General features: G+C 42.9%; 1 protein-coding gene across 2 annotated transcripts in view; it reads right to left on the reverse strand.

The window, feature by feature from the left end:
• Positions 1-18,181, reverse strand: part of CS (citrate synthase) — a 32,366-nt gene that overhangs the window by 10,672 nt on the left and 3,513 nt on the right. The window contains exons 1-6 of one of the 2 annotated variants that reach the window (XM_042946873.1): positions 16,961-17,185; positions 4,248-4,298; positions 3,586-3,693; positions 1,971-2,036; positions 1,404-1,535; positions 958-1,146 (exon numbers count right to left, since the gene is read on the reverse strand). In XM_042946873.1, the coding sequence (XP_042802807.1) occupies positions 958-1,146; positions 1,404-1,535; positions 1,971-2,036; positions 3,586-3,693; positions 4,248-4,298; positions 16,961-17,002 (588 nt within the window). In that variant the 5' untranslated portion in view covers positions 17,003-17,185. Of the gene's footprint in view, positions 1-957; positions 1,147-1,403; positions 1,536-1,970; positions 2,037-3,585; positions 3,694-4,247; positions 4,299-16,960; positions 17,186-18,181 lie in introns of those variants that run through there. The other variant, XM_042946874.1, reaches the window with a different exon arrangement.

An 18,181-nucleotide genomic window follows, 5' to 3' on the forward strand; every position in this document is an offset into this window, starting at 1 on the left:
AGTGGACCATGCTATTCTGCAGAAAGGAACTGTTCCTATAATACCTGTCTCCAAATAAAAGAAAATGAGATGTCCCACTGTAAACTTAGCCAGATAACTTGTACTTTACCCAGTTTTTCTGAGTACTCTGTGGGGTATTGGAAAGAGGATGGAAGGAATTAGGTACTATGTGTTGGGACAAGGCACAACAGTCTTCTTATACTCCAACTAGCTCAAACTATTAGGATCACATTTCATTTTCAGAAAATAAAGCGCATCTGTTTCTGGATCCTACTTCCAGGATACTAACGACCCTTCTGCTCCTGACAGGTATCTTGAGTGGGACAGTACAGAACAGTGGCTGATTGGCACTGTCCTCCTAGACTCTAGAACTGACTTAGTTTCCATTCACCTAACTTCTCAAGGTTCTCCTTATTTGAAGTTAAAAACAAGAAGGGACTTTTTGTGGCTAGGGTAAGACTACTCTGAAATCTTTCTCAGGGATCCTGCAATTAAGTCACATCCTTTTCAGTGTTCTAACAGCCCTGTGTAATCTCTCCATTACAGCAAGATTACTGAATTGTAGTTTTCGTTTTTGTTTTAAGCAGGCTTCATGCCCAGCACAGAGCCCAACGTGGGATTTGAACTCACGACCCCAAGATCAAGACCTGAACTGAGATTAAGAGTCAGACACCACCCAAGTGCCTCCTGGATTGTAGTTTTTTTTACATGTATATGACCTTAACCAAACCAAGAACCTTGGTGACACAAAGCATGTTCCATTTACCTTTGCGATCCCAAGGACTGGAAAAAACAAACAAACAAACAAACAAAAAAACAAGCTTAAATAAAAATTTATTAAAGGAGTTTCTGGCGTAACTCAGAGAAGTAATTCTCCTAAACATTCCTTTTTCTTCCTTCATACTTAAGTCCTTTCAATCCCCATCACACATCAATCATTGCATCAGAATTTCCTACCTCCCAGTACTTGGTTCGGTTGATACCCTCTGCATATGCTCGGGCAAAGTTGCTTTCACTGTTGAGGGCTGTAATGGCTGCACTGAGCTGAGACATGGGATGTAGATTGGTGGGAAAGTTGTCTAGCATGGTGACCACATGGGAAGGTAGAGCTGCCCTCTTTGCCCACTCTTTTGAAAGCCAAGACACCTGTGGTAAGGGAGACACTGGTCAGAACACTATGCGAGGAAAAAGAAGAGAAATAAAAAGACAGTGACATCTGAGTAAAGAAAATCCAAGAGAATACAACCCAATCCACTTATACAGCAGAAGTCTGATCTGATTCCTTCCCCTCACTACACATCCCTAAAAAATACCACCCAGAGTCAGATCAGGATTAGGTGTCTGAGATTAGAGAAAGGCAAAGAAGGAGAAGAATGAGAAGGGCTAACATCCTTCTGTTTTACCTGTTCTTCTGTTGGGATTTGTCCAGTTACCAGCAACCAAAATAAGCCCTCTGGCAGGGGTTCTTCACCCCCTTTAGCCTTGGGCAGCAGTTTCTGGCATTCAGGGATACTGTAACCTCGGAAACGGATGCCCTGGAGGGAGAAGAGTAAGAGGTACAAATCGTAAGTTTATTACCCTAGAAGTCACATAATTGACTAGTCCCACTCTTATCAGATCTTTCAACAAGTTAGAAAGGCTCCATGCCCAATGTGGGGCTTGAACTCACGACTGTGAGATTGAGTTGGAAACTCTTCTGACTGAGCTACCCAGACAGCCCTAGAATAGAATTTTTAAAGCTTAGATCTCCACATAACTTAATTCTGCTTGGTACTTTTAGTTTTACTCGTTGATATATTAAATAGGTATACTTGTTCTTCAGTTATCCCATATAAACCTATTTTCCATCTTCCAAAACATGAAGACAGATGCTTTATTTTGTTTTCCTTACCCTCACTGATCTAATCCATGCTGTGCACAATAGTCAGTAAACTCAGTGATTATTACTGATTGACATGAGGGTCTCTTACCTCATCAGGATCAAGAACTGATGTTTCATATACCAATCCCTTCATGCCTCTCATGCCACCATACATCTAAAGAAAAAGACAGATGTAACCAGTAATCAGAATAATTCAAGCTAGAGTTTGTTAGTGCTTCATGGGATCTGAAAGAGGAAATTTATTCTCTGATTTGCAAGACTTGGTCTGTGGAAAGAAGATTCCTGAGGCGGTAGCATACTATAGAATGGGACTTTGCAAGGAAGACTGCTAACATTAGAAATGAAATTCTTAAGTTGAAAAATTGCTATCTTTATTTAATGTGTCTGCCTCTGTTTGTTTCCTTTTCTTCTTGTATTTTTCTTTTACCTACTCTTACTCCCTCGTTCTCACCAACCAAAGTAAACAGAATGAGTTCTATAACAGGGAAAGGAGATAGAGACCAAAGGCTAAACACTGCTGTGGAATTATCATTTGAGCTGCTCAGACTCTTAGGGCTGGAGAAGAAGCCATCCTAAAGTTACTCTAGAGAGCCTGCTAGCGCTGTCATATAATTGGATGGTCAGGATGGCATTAACTGTAACTTTTAAATTTTTGTTTATTTACTTATTTAATATAATTTGTCAAATTGGCTTACATACAACATCCAGTGCTCATCCCAACAAGTGCCCTCTTCAATGCCCATCACCCACTTTTCCCTCCCCCACCCTCCTTAAATTTTTTTTAATGTTTATTTATATTTGAGAGAGAGAGAGCACACTCAGGAGCACAAGCAGGGGAGGGGCAGAGAGAGAGAGATGGAGACAGAATATGAAGCAGGTTTCAGGCTCTGAGCTGTCAGCACAAAGCCCAATGTGGGGCTCAAACTCATGAGCTGTGAGATCATGACCTGAGCTGAAGTTGGACACTCAACTGACTGAACCACCCAGGCACCCCATGGACAGCATTAACTCTAACAGAGAGCTCTTGCTCCAAAAGCTGAGGGGTTGGGAAAAGGAACAGAAACTTCATTCATCCCTCTCGTAGGTAAATTAGGTTAAGCTAACTATTAAATTTATAGAAAAGAAGAGTCTAATTTTTTTTAAATTTATTTTTGAGAGAGAGAGAGAGAGAGAGAGAGTGCAAGCTGGGGAGGGGCAGAGAGAGACACACAGAATCCAAAGTAGGCTCCAGACTCTGAGCTGTCAGCACAGAGCCTGATGTGCGGCTCAAATTCACGAACCATGAGATCATGACCTGAGCCGGAGTTGGACGCTCAACCGACTGAGCCACCCAGGCGCTCCCCCCCAACTTTTTTTTAAGAGAGAAAGAATGAGCATGAGCGGGGGAGAGGGAGAGGAGAGGCAGAGAGGAAGAAAAAGACAGAATCTTAATCAGGCTCCATGCTCAGTGCAGAGCCCAACGTGGGGTTTGATCCCATGACCCTAGGATCATGATCTGAGCCAAAATCAAGAGTCAAGACACTCAACCGACTGAGCCACTGTTCTGAGGCACCCCAGAACAGTCTAATGTCTAATGAACATCATAAGCTCCAACATTTCCATGTATGGGACAGAATGCTTCTGAATAGTCAGTGAAGAGAATGGTATTTTCGTTGAAGCATATTACAGAGCTACTTTTCCAGCCCAAACCCCACAATCCTTACCATGTCCACAGTGATTTGACCCACTACTGTCTTGCCATGTTGCTGCCTGAAGGTCTTTACTCTGGCTTGCTCCTTGGGTATCAGATCTGCCAATATGTCTTTCAAATTCTAAAAAGAGAAGTAGAAAGGCTAAGTGATGGTCAAAATATTGATTAGATTTCCTACAAAATAGGTATGTTAAGACATCTTTTTAGAATTTGGCTTTCTCTATCGGCCAGGGAAATCTGGCCAACTACTCGGCACAGATGAAAAAGAATTAAGCAGAAAGGGAGGGAATGAGGAGTTTACTATTGGGTCATAGTTTCAATTTGGGAAGGTGCAAAAGTTCTGGAGATGGATAGTAGTAATAGTTGTACTTAATGCCACTAACCTATACACTTAAAAATCATTAAAATGGAAATTTTTGTTATATATATTTTACCACAACTAAAAAAAGAAATTAGGCAAACATATTTGATATCCCACCTCGCTATACTATTGAATAAATTATTTCTTAAAATAGTAGTAATAATAATAGTTACAACAATAGTAACAACGGACACCTCTCAGAGATACTCAGGATATGATGAGAGGCTAGGTGGCAACCAACGGTCGCTTACTGCCCCCTCAATCTCAGGATCAGATTGCCTCAGTGATTCTCAGTCCTCTTTTCCAAACCTTACCGTAGGGGACGCACTGGCATGCCGAGCAGCAAGAACAAGACACGATGCATTCTGTAAAGAAAACACAAAACCTTATGCAACAGTTATTCCTCCTTCCTATGTATTAACAAGAAGGAGTTATAGTGACTCATCCTCTCTCTCTGTGTCTCCATCTTAGCCTCTAAGGACAGTCTGACATAAATTTTAAAAATTAAAAAAAAAAAAAAAAGTTGTAAAAGGCCTTGCACAGCTTTGAAAGAGTTCCTAGTCTGGAGGCAGTAGCAGATTTAACTCTGCTTCTTGCATCCATAGCTTTAATAGCATTCCCTGGGGAGAGGCTCTTTCCCATTATCTGGGTTTCAGGGCTTGGCTTGGTTAGGCACAGAAAAGGTCAGAGAGGCAGTTGTTGAGTACCCAGGCCATCCCAATCTGTCAGTAGTTCTGAGTGGCCCTGAGAAAAGCAAATGAGGAAACTGATCAACTACTCAATCCTGCTGGTAAGATCTGTCCAGCACCTAGTCTTTTGGAAGCACTTCAACCTCTCCAGTCTAGGAGAGCCCACAGGCAGAAGGAGCCTTTCACCACACTACTTCAAAGGTTCCTGGAAAAAGCACACAGAAGACAGAATATCTACAATGTAACAACAGACAACAGTACTGGGAAACTAGAAAACTGGAAAATTCCCTTCTAAATGTTGAGAGAAAATAATTATTAAGCTAGAGTTCTATATCTAGGTGAGAAAAAAATCTTAACAAAGGGGGTGAAATAAAGACATTTCAGATAAACAAAAGCTGAGTTTATCACCTAAATACCTGTACTAAAGGAATTTTTAAAGATATACTTTAGAACCATATAGACAGGTCTGAGATTCAAGACTATCCCTCACTACAAAGGTAAATAGTATAGCTGGCCTGTTTTCTTTGTTTAGAGATATTTTTTTTCTCCCCAAAAGAAAAACTTTCTATAAGATTGCTGAGTTGCAACATAAAGTTCAATGCTGCCTTCGAAAAAAGAAAACCAATTACACTACTAAGTACCTATGAAGTTTGACAAGATTAGTTTTTCTGCACATTATTTTGAAGATAAAACAAGATAAGTAAGCCTCATTTCCCTCATCTATAAAACTGGTGTTAAATACTCACCATACAATCTCACATAATTACAATGATATTACAAAGAAAGCACTTTCCAAACTAAAAAGATTACATGTACACATAAACTAATCCAGGAGCAAGATCATACCTTTCTTCCTTTTGCCAAAAGGCCAGATACACTTTTTCTTGTAGCTACTGCATTGCTGATTGTGCTAAAAATCATTTGAAGCAACAGTACTGTACAAATTCCAAAACACTACATGCCTAAGTGAGAGTTCACTAGGACTGGAGCTCTGTTTTTAGAATTTAGTACCCCTCTTTCTGTTGGGGCATAAGGGAGGACTGAAAAGGGAAGAGATCCTTCAGTAAAGGTTATTTTCAAAAGAATCAACTCATTAAAAAAGAAAAAAACCAATCCAAAGCTAAATTCAGAGTACAAGGTAAGCTATGTTCCTAAAACAACGGGGGACTGGGGCACCTGGGTGGCTTAGTCGGTTAAGCGTCCAACTTCAGCTCAGGTCATGATCTCACGGTTCCTGAGTTCGAGCCCCGCAATGGGCTCTGTGCCGACAGTTTGGAGCCTGGAGCTTGCTTCGAATTCTGTATCTCCCTCTCTCTCTGCCCCTCCTCCACTCACACTCTGTCTCTCTCTCAAAAATAAATAAACATTAAATAAGTAAAACAGAGGGGGACTGCCTCAGCTTGTTAAACAGGACTGTCCTTAACTCCTTTCATTAACTTCCTGAAGAGTCTCCTCTGGCTCACTGCGGACTATTTGGGCAAGAAGTAGGCAGCACAAACAGGCCTTTAGCCTCTTCATCCAACATAGCAGAAATGGGAACTTGACCTAGCACCTAAGAAATGCTTTTACTTTTTCTTACTAGTCACCAAAAAGCGAACAAAGGAAAACACGTGAATAAGTTCTATTCCATGCTCCATGGTCCCACAGAATCCCTGTTAAAGAAGTTCTGGGCTACCTCCCAGACACTACATCAGCCCTGTAGCAGACCTTTTAATTGCGGTTGGTTGGTTGTTGTTGTGGTTTCGTTTGGTTTCTAAAAAGGTTACAGGGCAACGTATCATCTGACAGAAGAAAGAAGTTGAAATGTCTCCATAATGGTAATTTTTCCACTTTCAAACCATCTTTAAGTTTCTATATGGCAGGCTCAGTCAGAAGAGCATGCGACTCTTATCTCGGGGTTGGGAGTTTGAGCCCCATGCTGGGTGTAGAGATTACTTAAAAATAAAATTTTTGGCTCTTTCAGTTGAGTGTCCAACTCCTGATTTCAGCTGAAGTCATGATCCCAGGTTGGTGGGATCGAGTCCCACATTGGGCTCTGTGCTGGGCGTGGAACTTGCTTAAGATTCTCTCTCTCCTTCCCTCTCTGTCCCTCCCCCATTCTATCTCTCAAACTAAAAATAAACAAACAAGCTTCTTTCTATCCAAGCTCTACAAAGAGTGAGTGTCCAGATCTTAAGATGAAAATGGAATTCTCCCAGGTTGGAGGTCTTTCTTCTAGGAACATGAACATAAAAGAAAACAGCCTTTTCCCCCTTGTGAGTGGGAACTGCTTCAATCAATGAGCTGCCCTCTTCTTTTACTTCAAGATAAAACAAACAGGGGCGCCTGGGTGGCGCAGTCGGTTAAGCGTCCGACTTCAGCCAGGTCACGATCTCGCGGTCCGTGAGTTCGAGCCCCGCGTCAGGCTCTGGGCTGATGGCTCGGAGCCTGGAGCCTGTTTCCGATTCTGTGTCTCCCTCTCTCTCTGCCCCTCCCCCGTTCATGCTCTGTCTCTCTCTGTCCCAAAAATAAAAAAAAAAAAAAAAAGATAAAACAAACAAAAAACAACAAAAAAAGAGGAAATCACAAAGAAAAGGATGGAAGATCACCTAAAAGGGCTGTGAGAATGCAACATCATTTAAAAAGACTCAGCTGGGGGGCGCCTGGACTTGGGCTCAGGTCATGATCTCACGGTCCGTGAGTTCGAGCCCCGCGTCGGGCTCTGTGCTGACAGCTCAGAGCCTGGAGCCTGTTTCAGATTCTGTGTCTCCCTCTCTCTCTGACCCTCCCCTGTTGATGCTCTCTCTCTCTCTGTCTCAAAAATAAATAAACGTTAAAAAAAAAAAAAAGACTCAGCTGGGTCATCACTGCTGCTTTGCTAGTCGTTTTGCAGATCTATTTATATGAATGCTACTTTAAGAGCATGCATAGGAAAAGAAACTTATAACTAAACTATCACTCCACTTTCAACATCATCAAAGTCTTAATTTCCTTTGTGGTGAGTGTCTTTGCCATTTAATGTGAGGAGTCTCAGGAGTAACTTAGAGGGCTGATTTTAACTGTCCCTAATCTCTATCAGCAACACTTCTTGGCCAGATCTCTGATTTGCAAAGCAAAGTATATGGATAGCTTGGCTATGTAGTTATGGAATAAAGGTAGTATACTCTGTTTCTACTGTCCTTCTCTGCCACTTATTAGCTGTGTGACCCTAGCCAAGTCATTTAACCTTTCTGTGCCTCAGTTTCCTTATCAGTAAAATGGGAACAATAATAGTACCTATCTCAAAGGATTGCTGTGGGGATTAATTAAGTCAACATTTATAAAGCACTTGAAACCACTTCTGGCCTATGGCAAGTGCCTTGCATTTGTTATATAAATAAATACATAAAATTAAACATTTTGGCCATTTTCTCATGCCCTTCAGCATCAGGATTAGTCATATTTTTAGCTAACCCCGCAGCTTAAAGAAAACTAAAGAAATCAGAAGGATTTTAAAGGCAGCAATTCAGTGCTATAACCACTCAAAAAGCTAGATAGGAAAAATTCAAATTAGAACAATTTTACCTAATGATGCAGAAAACAAAGCACATGATTTGGAATTAGGAAAGAAAATCTGGGTTCTAGCCCCACCTACATTACTAAATTAACAGACATCCAAAGCAAAACAACTAACTATAGTTGATCCTTGAACAACACAGGACTTAGGGATACAGATCCCCCATGCAGCTGAAAACCTGGGTATAACTTTCGGCTTCTGTAAGACTATACTACTAACAGCCTACTGTTGATTGGAACCCTTACTGATACATAGTCTGTTAATACCTATTTTGTATGTTATATATTTTACCTACTGTATTCTTACAAAAAAACTAAAGAAAATGTTACTACAAAATCATAAGGAAGAGATAACACATTTGCAGTACTGCACTGTAAAAATCCACATATAAATGGACCAGCACAGTTCAAACTGTGTTGCTCAAGGGTCAGCCGTATTGTTTCCCTTTCCTTCTCCATATTTAGGATAACACTCAAGCTACTTAGCTCAAAGTCTGAGTTAAGGCTCTAAGAAGGACATATATAAAGGTACTCAAAAGCCTTGCTATTTAAAATATGACTGCCTACGGGCACCTGGGTGGCTCAGTAGGTTAGGCATCTGAAAATTGGTTTCAGCTCAAATCATGATCTCACAGTTCATGAGTTCAAATCCCTGCATCAGGCATCAAGCTGTCAGCACAGGATTCTCTCTCTCTCCCTCTCTCTCTGCCCTTCCCCTGCTTGCGCATGTGCACTCTCTCTCAAAATAAATAAACGTTAAAATTTTTTTTTTAAATAAAACATGACTGCCTAGCCAGCAGCACTAGCATTACTTGGAGCTTGTGAGAAATGCAGACTCTTGGGCCTCACTTCAGACCTACTGCATCCAAATCTGATTCATATGAACAATAAAGTCTGAGATGTATACATGGCCTAAAGTGTTAAGCAAGAGAGCAAAAGGGTAGAATGTAGACTCTGGGATGTACAGTTATCACAATCAAGTTTTATTTTATTTTATTTTTAAAAAAAAATTTTTTTTTTAACATTTATTTATTTTTGAGACAGAGAGAGACAGAGCATGAACGGGGGAGGGTCAGAGAGAGAGGGAGACACAGAATCCGAAGCAGGCTCCAGGCTCTGAGCCATCAGCCCAGAGCCCGATGCGGGGCTCGAACTCATGGACCGCGAGATCGTGACCTGAGCTAAAGTCGGACGCTTAACCGACTGAGCCACCCAGGCGCCCCTACAATCAAGTTTTAAATCCAGGTTCTGTTATTATCATGCTGTGTTACCTTGGCTATAAGGCCTAACTTTTCTAAGTCACAGTTTTCACATCTCTAAATTGGCAATAATAGAGCCAATTTCAAGGGAGAGGAGTAGACTGTATAAAATAATCCGCATGAAAGCATCCAGAACAGTGCTTTCTGCATAAGTGAGTTCAATAAACATGTGTTTCTTAGAAATGTGTTGGCCTATTACCTAACACCTCAAGTGTCACTACTCTCTCCCAGAGTTGGATTCCAGGAAAGAGGCAGTCAGGCCTGAGGAAGGGGTGAATGGATAATTCCCTCTACCTGTAGAATAGGAAATAAAGCCCTAATTTCCTTTTTAAGAACCTTAAAAACCTACTGATGAAGAGGGGAGGAGTCTCAAGAAGTTGAAACAAATTTAACTACCCAGCTGAAAAAATGACTAGAAAGGAGATGCTGAAGGACTGTCACACCCAAGGCTACACACCTCATTTCATCTACCACCTAGCTGCCAAAGAGACCAGCTCAATAGCTCTGTATAGTACATGCAGGCTATACTCACTGATGGGACAGGTTACAAACCTCTGAGTCATCCCTGAACTTTCACCTACCAGCTCCTCCCCTAAGTCTGGAGGTGTGGCAACTAGGCTTTTGACTTCTGGTAGCATGCCACGTGTAGAGTCACCCTACTGGAACAGCTGTCAGGTGAATCAGGGAGTCACCTCATTCAATAGGTCAGCTCCTTCATGGGGAGAGAGAGAGTGAGCTGTTTCCAAAGACAAGGGCCTGGCTTAGATGTCTGACAGCCATGTTTCTCTACAGGGTGGGGTAGGGTGGGGGTATTACAATCACAAAGAGGTTTTTTTCAAACCTCAAAACACTGCCATCTCTTGCAAGAACTCTTCTACAGAGTTTGCTACTATTGATGGAAGTGAGCTGTGACTCTCAAATGTACTAGAACAGAAAAATATAACTAAAAGAACCTCTAGCTTAAAGGGCCAAGGGAGGAAAAGGACTAATAGTACATGCAGGAAATTCTGCCAAAGACTTGCCTACCATACTTAGGGTATTTCTGGAATAAGGTATGCGCAAAATCGCCAAAAAATCATCAGAAACTCCTGTATCCTCCCTCAAATTCTCAGAACAACAGAATCCTATTTTTTGTTTTTTGTAAGATTTTATTTTCAAGCGATCTCTACCTCCAATGTGGGGCTTGAACTCACAACCTCAAGATCAAGAGTCACATGCTCCAGGGGCATCTGGGTGGCTCAGTTGGTTAAGTCACTGACTCTTGATTTTGGGTCAGGTCATGATCTCACGGTTCATGAGATTGAGCCCACATGGGGTTCTGTGCTGACAGCACAAAGTCTGCTTGAGATTCTCTCTCTCCCCCACTTCTCTCTCACAAAAATAAATAAATATTATAATAAAATAGAGCTGCACACTCCACTGACTGAAGCCAGCCAGTGCCCTCAGAATCCTATTTGAATAAGCACTTAATAAAGTGGTTATTTCCCTCTTACTCACTCCTCTTAGCCTGTTATCATCATTGGTCCACACCTAGGACCTTTATTCCACAGGAGAAAAGCCAAATTTTCTTTGATCCTCCATCCTAGACACATTTAGACCATGTCTTACAACATATGCAAGAGCTCCAGCATTACAAGCTTGAGAGAGATGCTCTTGATTTTAATGGAGCCCTTGTCCTTCATCAGAAAAAAGATCAGAGCTCGGGGCACCTGTGTGACTCAGTCAGTTGAGCAACCAACTTCGGCTCAGGTCATGATCTCACAGTTTGTGAGTTTGAGCCCCCGCATCGGGCTCTGTGCTGACAGCTCAGAGCCTGGAGCCTGCTTCGGATTCTGTGTCTCCCTCTCTCTCTGCCCCTCCCCCTCTGTCTCTGTCTCAGAAATAAATAAACATTAAAAAAAAATAAAATAAAATAAAAAAAAATCAGAGCTTGCCAAGCCAGCAGAACGGGCTTAGCTGATGAAGCAAACATAATGCACTAATAACTGGTAGGAAAAATCTTGTGCTGCAAAGGCTTGCAATGCAGAAGGAACAACTTGCATTAAGGGAGAAAGAACACACATAGGACAAAGGCTCCTCTCTCCCCAGAACCAGGTCAGAGAACTAAAGCCATTTAACATCTGTTTCACAATGGTGATATTGGAAGTCGGCCTGCACTACTTGGTCAGGCCACTTAATAGCGTGAGCACAGTAATATTCAGATTTCATACTTTGACCTCCATACTCACAGGAGTTCCTTAATAATTCTACCTAATTGTCATTTTCTAACAGAGTCTTCCCTAAAGATTCACTCCAAGGAAGACCACGAAGGACAGGAATTCAACCTCAGAAAAGAATCAAGAGCCCTAATTTTGCTTTCAGTAGAAATCCTAACTGTTCTTTAACAAATATTTTCTAAACACCTACTTATTCTAAATACACTAAGTATATGCTAGTGAATAAAGTATATAGATAGGATCTGCCCTCCTCCTACTTTCTTGGGAACTAGAAACTGCTCTCACTTCCATTAGGAGTTCTTTTGTAGTTTCAGCACCTAACACTTTGGTCCAGAAATTTACAAGATACTTCTGAAAGCATTTGAAAAAAAAGCCTAGAAAGACAAATCTAGAGAAAGTAGCCTGAACGGACTATTGCCTAGAATAGTTATTTTTGAAGTCAAAATTTTGAAGTCAAATTTTTTAAAAATATTTATTTAATTTTTTTTTTAATGTTTATTTATTTTTGAGACAGAGAGACAGAGCATGAACCGGGGAGGGGCAGAGAGAGAGGGAGATACAGAATCTGAAACAGGCTCCAGGCTCTGAGCTGTCAGCACAGAGCCTGACACGGGGCTCGAACTCACGGACTGCGAGATCATGACCTAAGCCCAAGTCGGACGCTTAACTGACTGAGCCACCCAGGCACCCCAAAATGTTTATTTATTTTTAAGAGGGGGGTGGAATGAGAATGAGCGGGGGAGGGGCAGAGAGAGAGGGAAACAGAGGATCTGAAATGAGCTCAGTGCTGACAGCAGGGAGCCTGATGCGGGGCTCAAACCCATGAACCCTGAGATCATGACCTGAGCTGAAGTCAGACTTAACTGACTGAGCCACCCAGGTGCCCTTGAAATTAATTTCCAAAATAATCACTAATTCCAAAAAAATAAAAAAGCCCAAATACACAAAGTTTCATATATACATTCAATAAAGTTGCAAACAAGAGACCTGTATGTGGCTTTACTGGCCCACCAGGTCAGTCAACAGAAGTGCTTGAAAAAATACAAGTTTCCAGATCCCTACCAGATCCTACCTTTGCTGAATCAGAATCTGAAGACAGGATTAATGAATGTGCAATATGAACAAGCAACCCAGGTGATAATGCCCACTGTGAACTTACAGAACTTTTAAAATGGTAACACGTAAAAAGAAATACGTGTTACCAAAGAAATAAAAAGGAACCTAGGGGTGCCTAGCTGACTCATTTGGAGGAGCATGTGACTCCTGATCTCAGGGTCATGACTTTGAGCCCCACATTGGGTGCAGAAATCACTTAAATAAATAAACCTTAAAAAAAACACACAGGGACCTAAAGAATTCGGGCAACTGAGGGAAAAACTGAAAGAGTCATATGTTAAGAAAGCTCTATCGCTAAGGCTGCCTCACTACTGTTTTAAATTTCACATCCTACTATATCACATAAAGCACTGAACTAGGTCAAAAATAATTACTATGTAGCTCTAGAGATCCACCACATCTGGCTTCCTGCCTTCTGCCCATCTGAACTAGGAATGCCAGCCTTCTCTTCTAATGATTTACTTCAGCAATGCTCACCTCACTTATTCTCCATATCCATGCACTCATCCATTATCAATCTAAAGGCCACTAGGAAGAACAAATGCAGTCATCCCACCATTAGCACACAATGAGGCTTTTTACTCTCCATTTTTCATCTTTAGCCCATCTAGTAAGCATCAAGGAACTGCCATCACACTTTGGGTAGTCTGAGATTTGGGCACTTGCCTTTAAAAGTTCTAGGCTATAGGAGTGCCTGGGTGGCTCCATCAGTTAAGCATCCAACTCTTGGTTTTGGCTCAGGTCATGATCTCATGGTTCATGAGATCGAGCCTCACATTGGGCTCTATGCTGACAGTGCAGAGCCTGCTTGGGAGTCTCTTCCTCTCTCCCTCGGGGCCCTCTCCCCTGCTCATTCTCTTTCTCTCTCTCTCTCACACACACACACACACACACACACACACACTCCCCTGCTCTTTCTCTCTCTCTCTCTCTCTCACACACACACACAAATTTTTTTAAAAAGTTCTAGGCTGTAAGGGGCATCTGGTTGGCTCAGTTGGAAGAGCATACAACTCTTGATCTTGGGGTCGTGGGTTCAAGCCCCATGTTGGGTGTAGAGATTACTTAAATAAACTTAAAAAAATGTTTTTTAAAAACTAAAGTTCAGGGCTATAAGCCTAACTACCATTTCACAGAAAAAAACTTGATCTAGTTTTGTTGAACCCAATTTCAGACTAGGATTTATACTGGAGATGTTCAGTAGTATAGGTCTACTGTAAAGGAATCATGGGTTTCAATTTAAGTGTCTTGAAAAGGTCTAGAAATCATATAAAAACACTTTTGGCTTGATTTTCTCAAAGTTATCGAACACCCTAGCCTGGAGGAGCAATTCTCAACGGTACAAGATGTAACTGGGGTTTGTTGGGGTGCTTGGGTTGCTCGGTGGGTTAAGTGTCTGACTTCGGCTCAGGTCATGATCTCTTGGTTCGTCAGTTTGAGTCCTGCATCAAGCTCTCTGCTGTCAGTGGAAAGCCTGCTTCAGATCCTGTCTTCCACTTTCTGCCCCTCCTCCACTCATACTCGCTAATTCTTAAAAATGAATAAACGTTAAAAAAAAAAAAAAGTAACTAGGGTTTGTTAAGTAACCCTAGGTTACTTGGTGTTAAAAGAGTCCAGAGGTGAATTAGTGGCCATACTCTAATTTCCAGCCCAAATCCAGGCCTGGGTCACTTCTGAAAAGATAGTACCACAAAGAGAAGGCACCCAGAGCTAATACTAAGGCCGTTGCTTAGTATGAATTCATTTGGATAAATAAGTCAAAGAATCTCAAGGTTCTGAATTAGTCTATCTCTCCAACTCAGGTGTTCATTAAATTACCTGAAAGTGAGTACGGTAGAACAATACAATGACTGGCATTTATGTCACCTAACATAGTTAAAAAAATCTCTTCTCAGGGGCACCTGGGTGGCTCAGTAGGTTAAAAGTCCGACTCTTGGGGTGCCTCGCCTGGGTGGCTCAGTTGGTTAAGCGGCCGACTTCAGCTCAAGTCATGATCTCGTGGTTTGTGAGTTCGAGCCCTGCAGTTGAGCCTGCTTTGGATTCTCTGTCTCCTCTCTCTGTCCCTGTCCTGCTCACACTCTGTCTCTCTCTCTCTCAAAAATAAATAAACATTAAAAAAAATAATAAAATAAAAGTCCGACTCTTGATTTCAGCTCAGGTCATAATCTCGAGATTTGTGAGATCGAGCCCTGCACTAGGCTCCAGGCTGGGCTTGAAGCCTGCTTGGGATTCTGTCCCTCCCTCTCCCTCTGCCCTTCCCTAGCTTGTGCATGCTCTTGAATGCGCACGTGCTCTAAACAAAAAAACAAAACAAAACAAAACAAAAAACCCAACAACAACACCTCTTCTCAGAAAAGTGAAACTACATCTGACCTTGAGAATCCAAGTAGTAGGGGTCAGTTTTCTCAAATCAGAAAGTATTTATTTTTGCCCTTTAAAGCCTACCTTAATAGCAAAAGTAAAACTGAGTTCCAGTTAACTTGCAGGCTAAGCTGGAAAACTCAGGCAGGTGCTAGCAATGCTGACAAAATGAAAGGCTTCTTGGTATCCTGGTCATTCTGCTTAGATCTCAGGAAATTTCCACTCCTGTGTTTTTTGAGCTTTGCTAATTTTAAGAGTCAAGAGCCTTCAAATGGCTTCTAATTTACAGGTTTCTGGGATCCTCAGGTTCATCCCTAACAGGAAAGTAAACAAAACAATAATGATTCTACAATTATATAGTACTGTCATCCCAAAAAGCGTTCTGAGCTTCCCTAGAGGCTTAAAGGACAAAATAAATTCAAAAGGTAAATTCTAAAGGTTTTTCAAATTCGCTTAAGGGTTAGATTAACCGGTCTGGGTTAGCAACTCTGAAATGAGCTAATTATAGTGTCATGTCCCCTATTCTGCCAAAACACTATCTAGAACTTGCTTCATTTCCCAAGAGACTTCCTTACCCTGTTCCCTGGCAGCAGAAGAAGCAACAGTCAAGTAAGACAAGTATCTCCCAAATGATCAGCCTCCACCTTGCTGTTGGGTACCTGGAAGAACCCCAGTGTAAATTCTACAGGCTTCACCTTATCTGTCAACCATGCAAGATAACACACAGCAAGTCAAAACCATTCTAAGACTTTCCTTTCCTTCAGGTGCTGGCAGGTTTAATCTGCAGAAGAGAAAGTATGAGTTCTTTGCAGAAGTCAAGGTCACTTGTGGGACTGTCCCTACTTGGATTAGAAGACTGGAACTACCCCCCCTCAACACAGCAGTTTCTCTACTTAAAGGGCTAAGCTACCCAGTGACAAAAGTACTGGCAATTTGAAGTTGAAAGTACCAAGCAATAATATTCATATAATACAAAGGCAACAAAATTCGAGTAAATTAGGGCCTCAAAGAATGACAGGAATCTCTCTCCTGGGTAGAGTAGACTTAAGAGCAATGGCTAAACCTGAGTGAGAGAGTAGTAAGATTGGTCATGTGACTTCAGCAGTACTATCTCCTGCCCAGTTATCTTCACTTACTGGCCTGCAGTTTGGAGGAACAATCTTTCTGGTTCTTTCTCCAATCATATATGATAATCATGCAGAAGGTTTTACAGAAGGGCTCCACCCCATTCAAGCTCCTCCTATATGAAGAGTAAGTGCAAGAGTCCCAAGGACAAAGAGGACCTGAGTTCCACTCCACCAGAGGAACTGCTAAAGCTTGGTCATTAAAAGCTTCAAAATTTGGGTTGGAGGAACAGAAAAAAAGGCAGTTTGGGAACTGACAAGGCCTTCCCTACAAAGCAGAAGCTGAAATCAGCCACCGCTCCAGCTCTGGTCCAGGGACAGTGGGCACATCTCTTCATCCCTGCCACTTCTACCCCCTCACCCCCTCCTCCAAACAGGCCCTTTCCCTAACTCCAATAGAACACAACACCTATGTTCTCCACTGGCAGCTCCTTTGCCCAGAGCTCGTCCACGCTAGACATGCAGGGTGACAGCAGAGGCCGGGCTCTCCACCCGCCCAAGACCGCATGCCGGGGGCGGGCAGCTCTCTCTTCACCCCGAGGGGCAAAAGGCCAACGTAGCACATGGCCCTGAGTGCTCCACAGAAGGCTGGCGGCCAGCCAGGCGCAGGGCCCCTTTAAGGAGCGCTGGGGTGCGTATGGGTAGGGGAGGGAGACCCTGGCGCTGAAGGGCCTGCAGTCGTCTGAGCCCCACCCTTGGGCCGCGCGCTCCTTCCCTTAGTTGCTCACCTTGGCTCCAAAGAGCCGGGCGGCCGCAGTGAGTAAAGCCATGACGGGCGAACTCGGGGATCTGGTGGGGAGGGAAGGAGGGGACAGAGCTGCGGCAGGAACGGGAGCCGCCGCCGCTGCAGCAAAGGCCGCGCCGACGGGTGGACAAGGTTGAAAGGAGGTGGCTGAGGGAAAGGGTAGACAAACCGGCGGCGGCGCCCAGCCCGGGGTCCTCAGCGAGGCCCCGCCTACTGCCCGAGCCCGCTCCCGCCCCTCTCAGGGGACTCGCCTCCGGATCGGCCATTGGTCCGGCGTGTGTGTGGGCGGGACCTGAGCCATAGACAGCAGTTGTTGCGGGCAGGATTGGACCGCCTGGGTTAGGCTAATTAAGGATGAGCGCGGGGGAGGGGGGGGCGTGTAGGTGACTAAGTATGTGCCTGATAACTCAGTTAACTTCCTTCTTAGGCTTCCCTCTTGCCCTGAACACATTTGGGGTTACTTCTCAAGTTAATATGAGAGAAAAAGTCCCAAGAACTCCGACCTTGGAAGGTCCTCGGAAGCCAATCCTTTAATATACTATCACAGCTACTGATCGTTGCCGGCACCTCCTACCCCACTGGCATACTTTCTTAAAGAATGTCTTTGGTCAATGACTTAATGGCCATAGAGGTGCCGTCATGTGGACAGAGGCTATGATGCCAGAGTTAGCTGCTTGATGATCATTTGAGGTCAGCAGAGGCCATAGTATTATAGATAGTAAAAGACCCCAATATATGGAGAGGGAAAGCAAAGGCAGGAGCCTGAATATATCCAGTGTATTTATGGGCTGTCAGTTCTGCGTCTGGTGCCAGGAAATCCAAACCTTACAGATGCCCCCATAATATGAAGGCTTCCAAGGGTGCCAGGCTCAGTTGGTGAAGCATGCCACTCTTGATCTCAGGGTTATAGGTTCGAGCCCCACATTGGGTATAGACATTACTAACATAAATAAAATCTTAAAAAAAAAAAAAAAAAAAAAAAAAAAGGAAGGCTTCCAGCACAGGCCAAAACCTCTGGGCCCTGGGCATTAGTCTCACTGCCATTACAGTCACATAACCCCAGGCAGGCAGCCCACCCCACATCTAGCCATAAGATCAAAAGCTGCAGACTAGCCCCTCATCCAAAATTAGGCATTAAGCATCCTCCCTATTTGTCACATCACTTCCTTCACTCCATCACTCCCATAGAGCCTCTGGACCCCTT

Source organism: Panthera leo, chromosome B4 (assembly GCF_018350215.1).
Source record: "Panthera leo isolate Ple1 chromosome B4, P.leo_Ple1_pat1.1, whole genome shotgun sequence".
Classification (NCBI taxonomy): Eukaryota; Metazoa; Chordata; class Mammalia; order Carnivora; family Felidae; genus Panthera; species Panthera leo.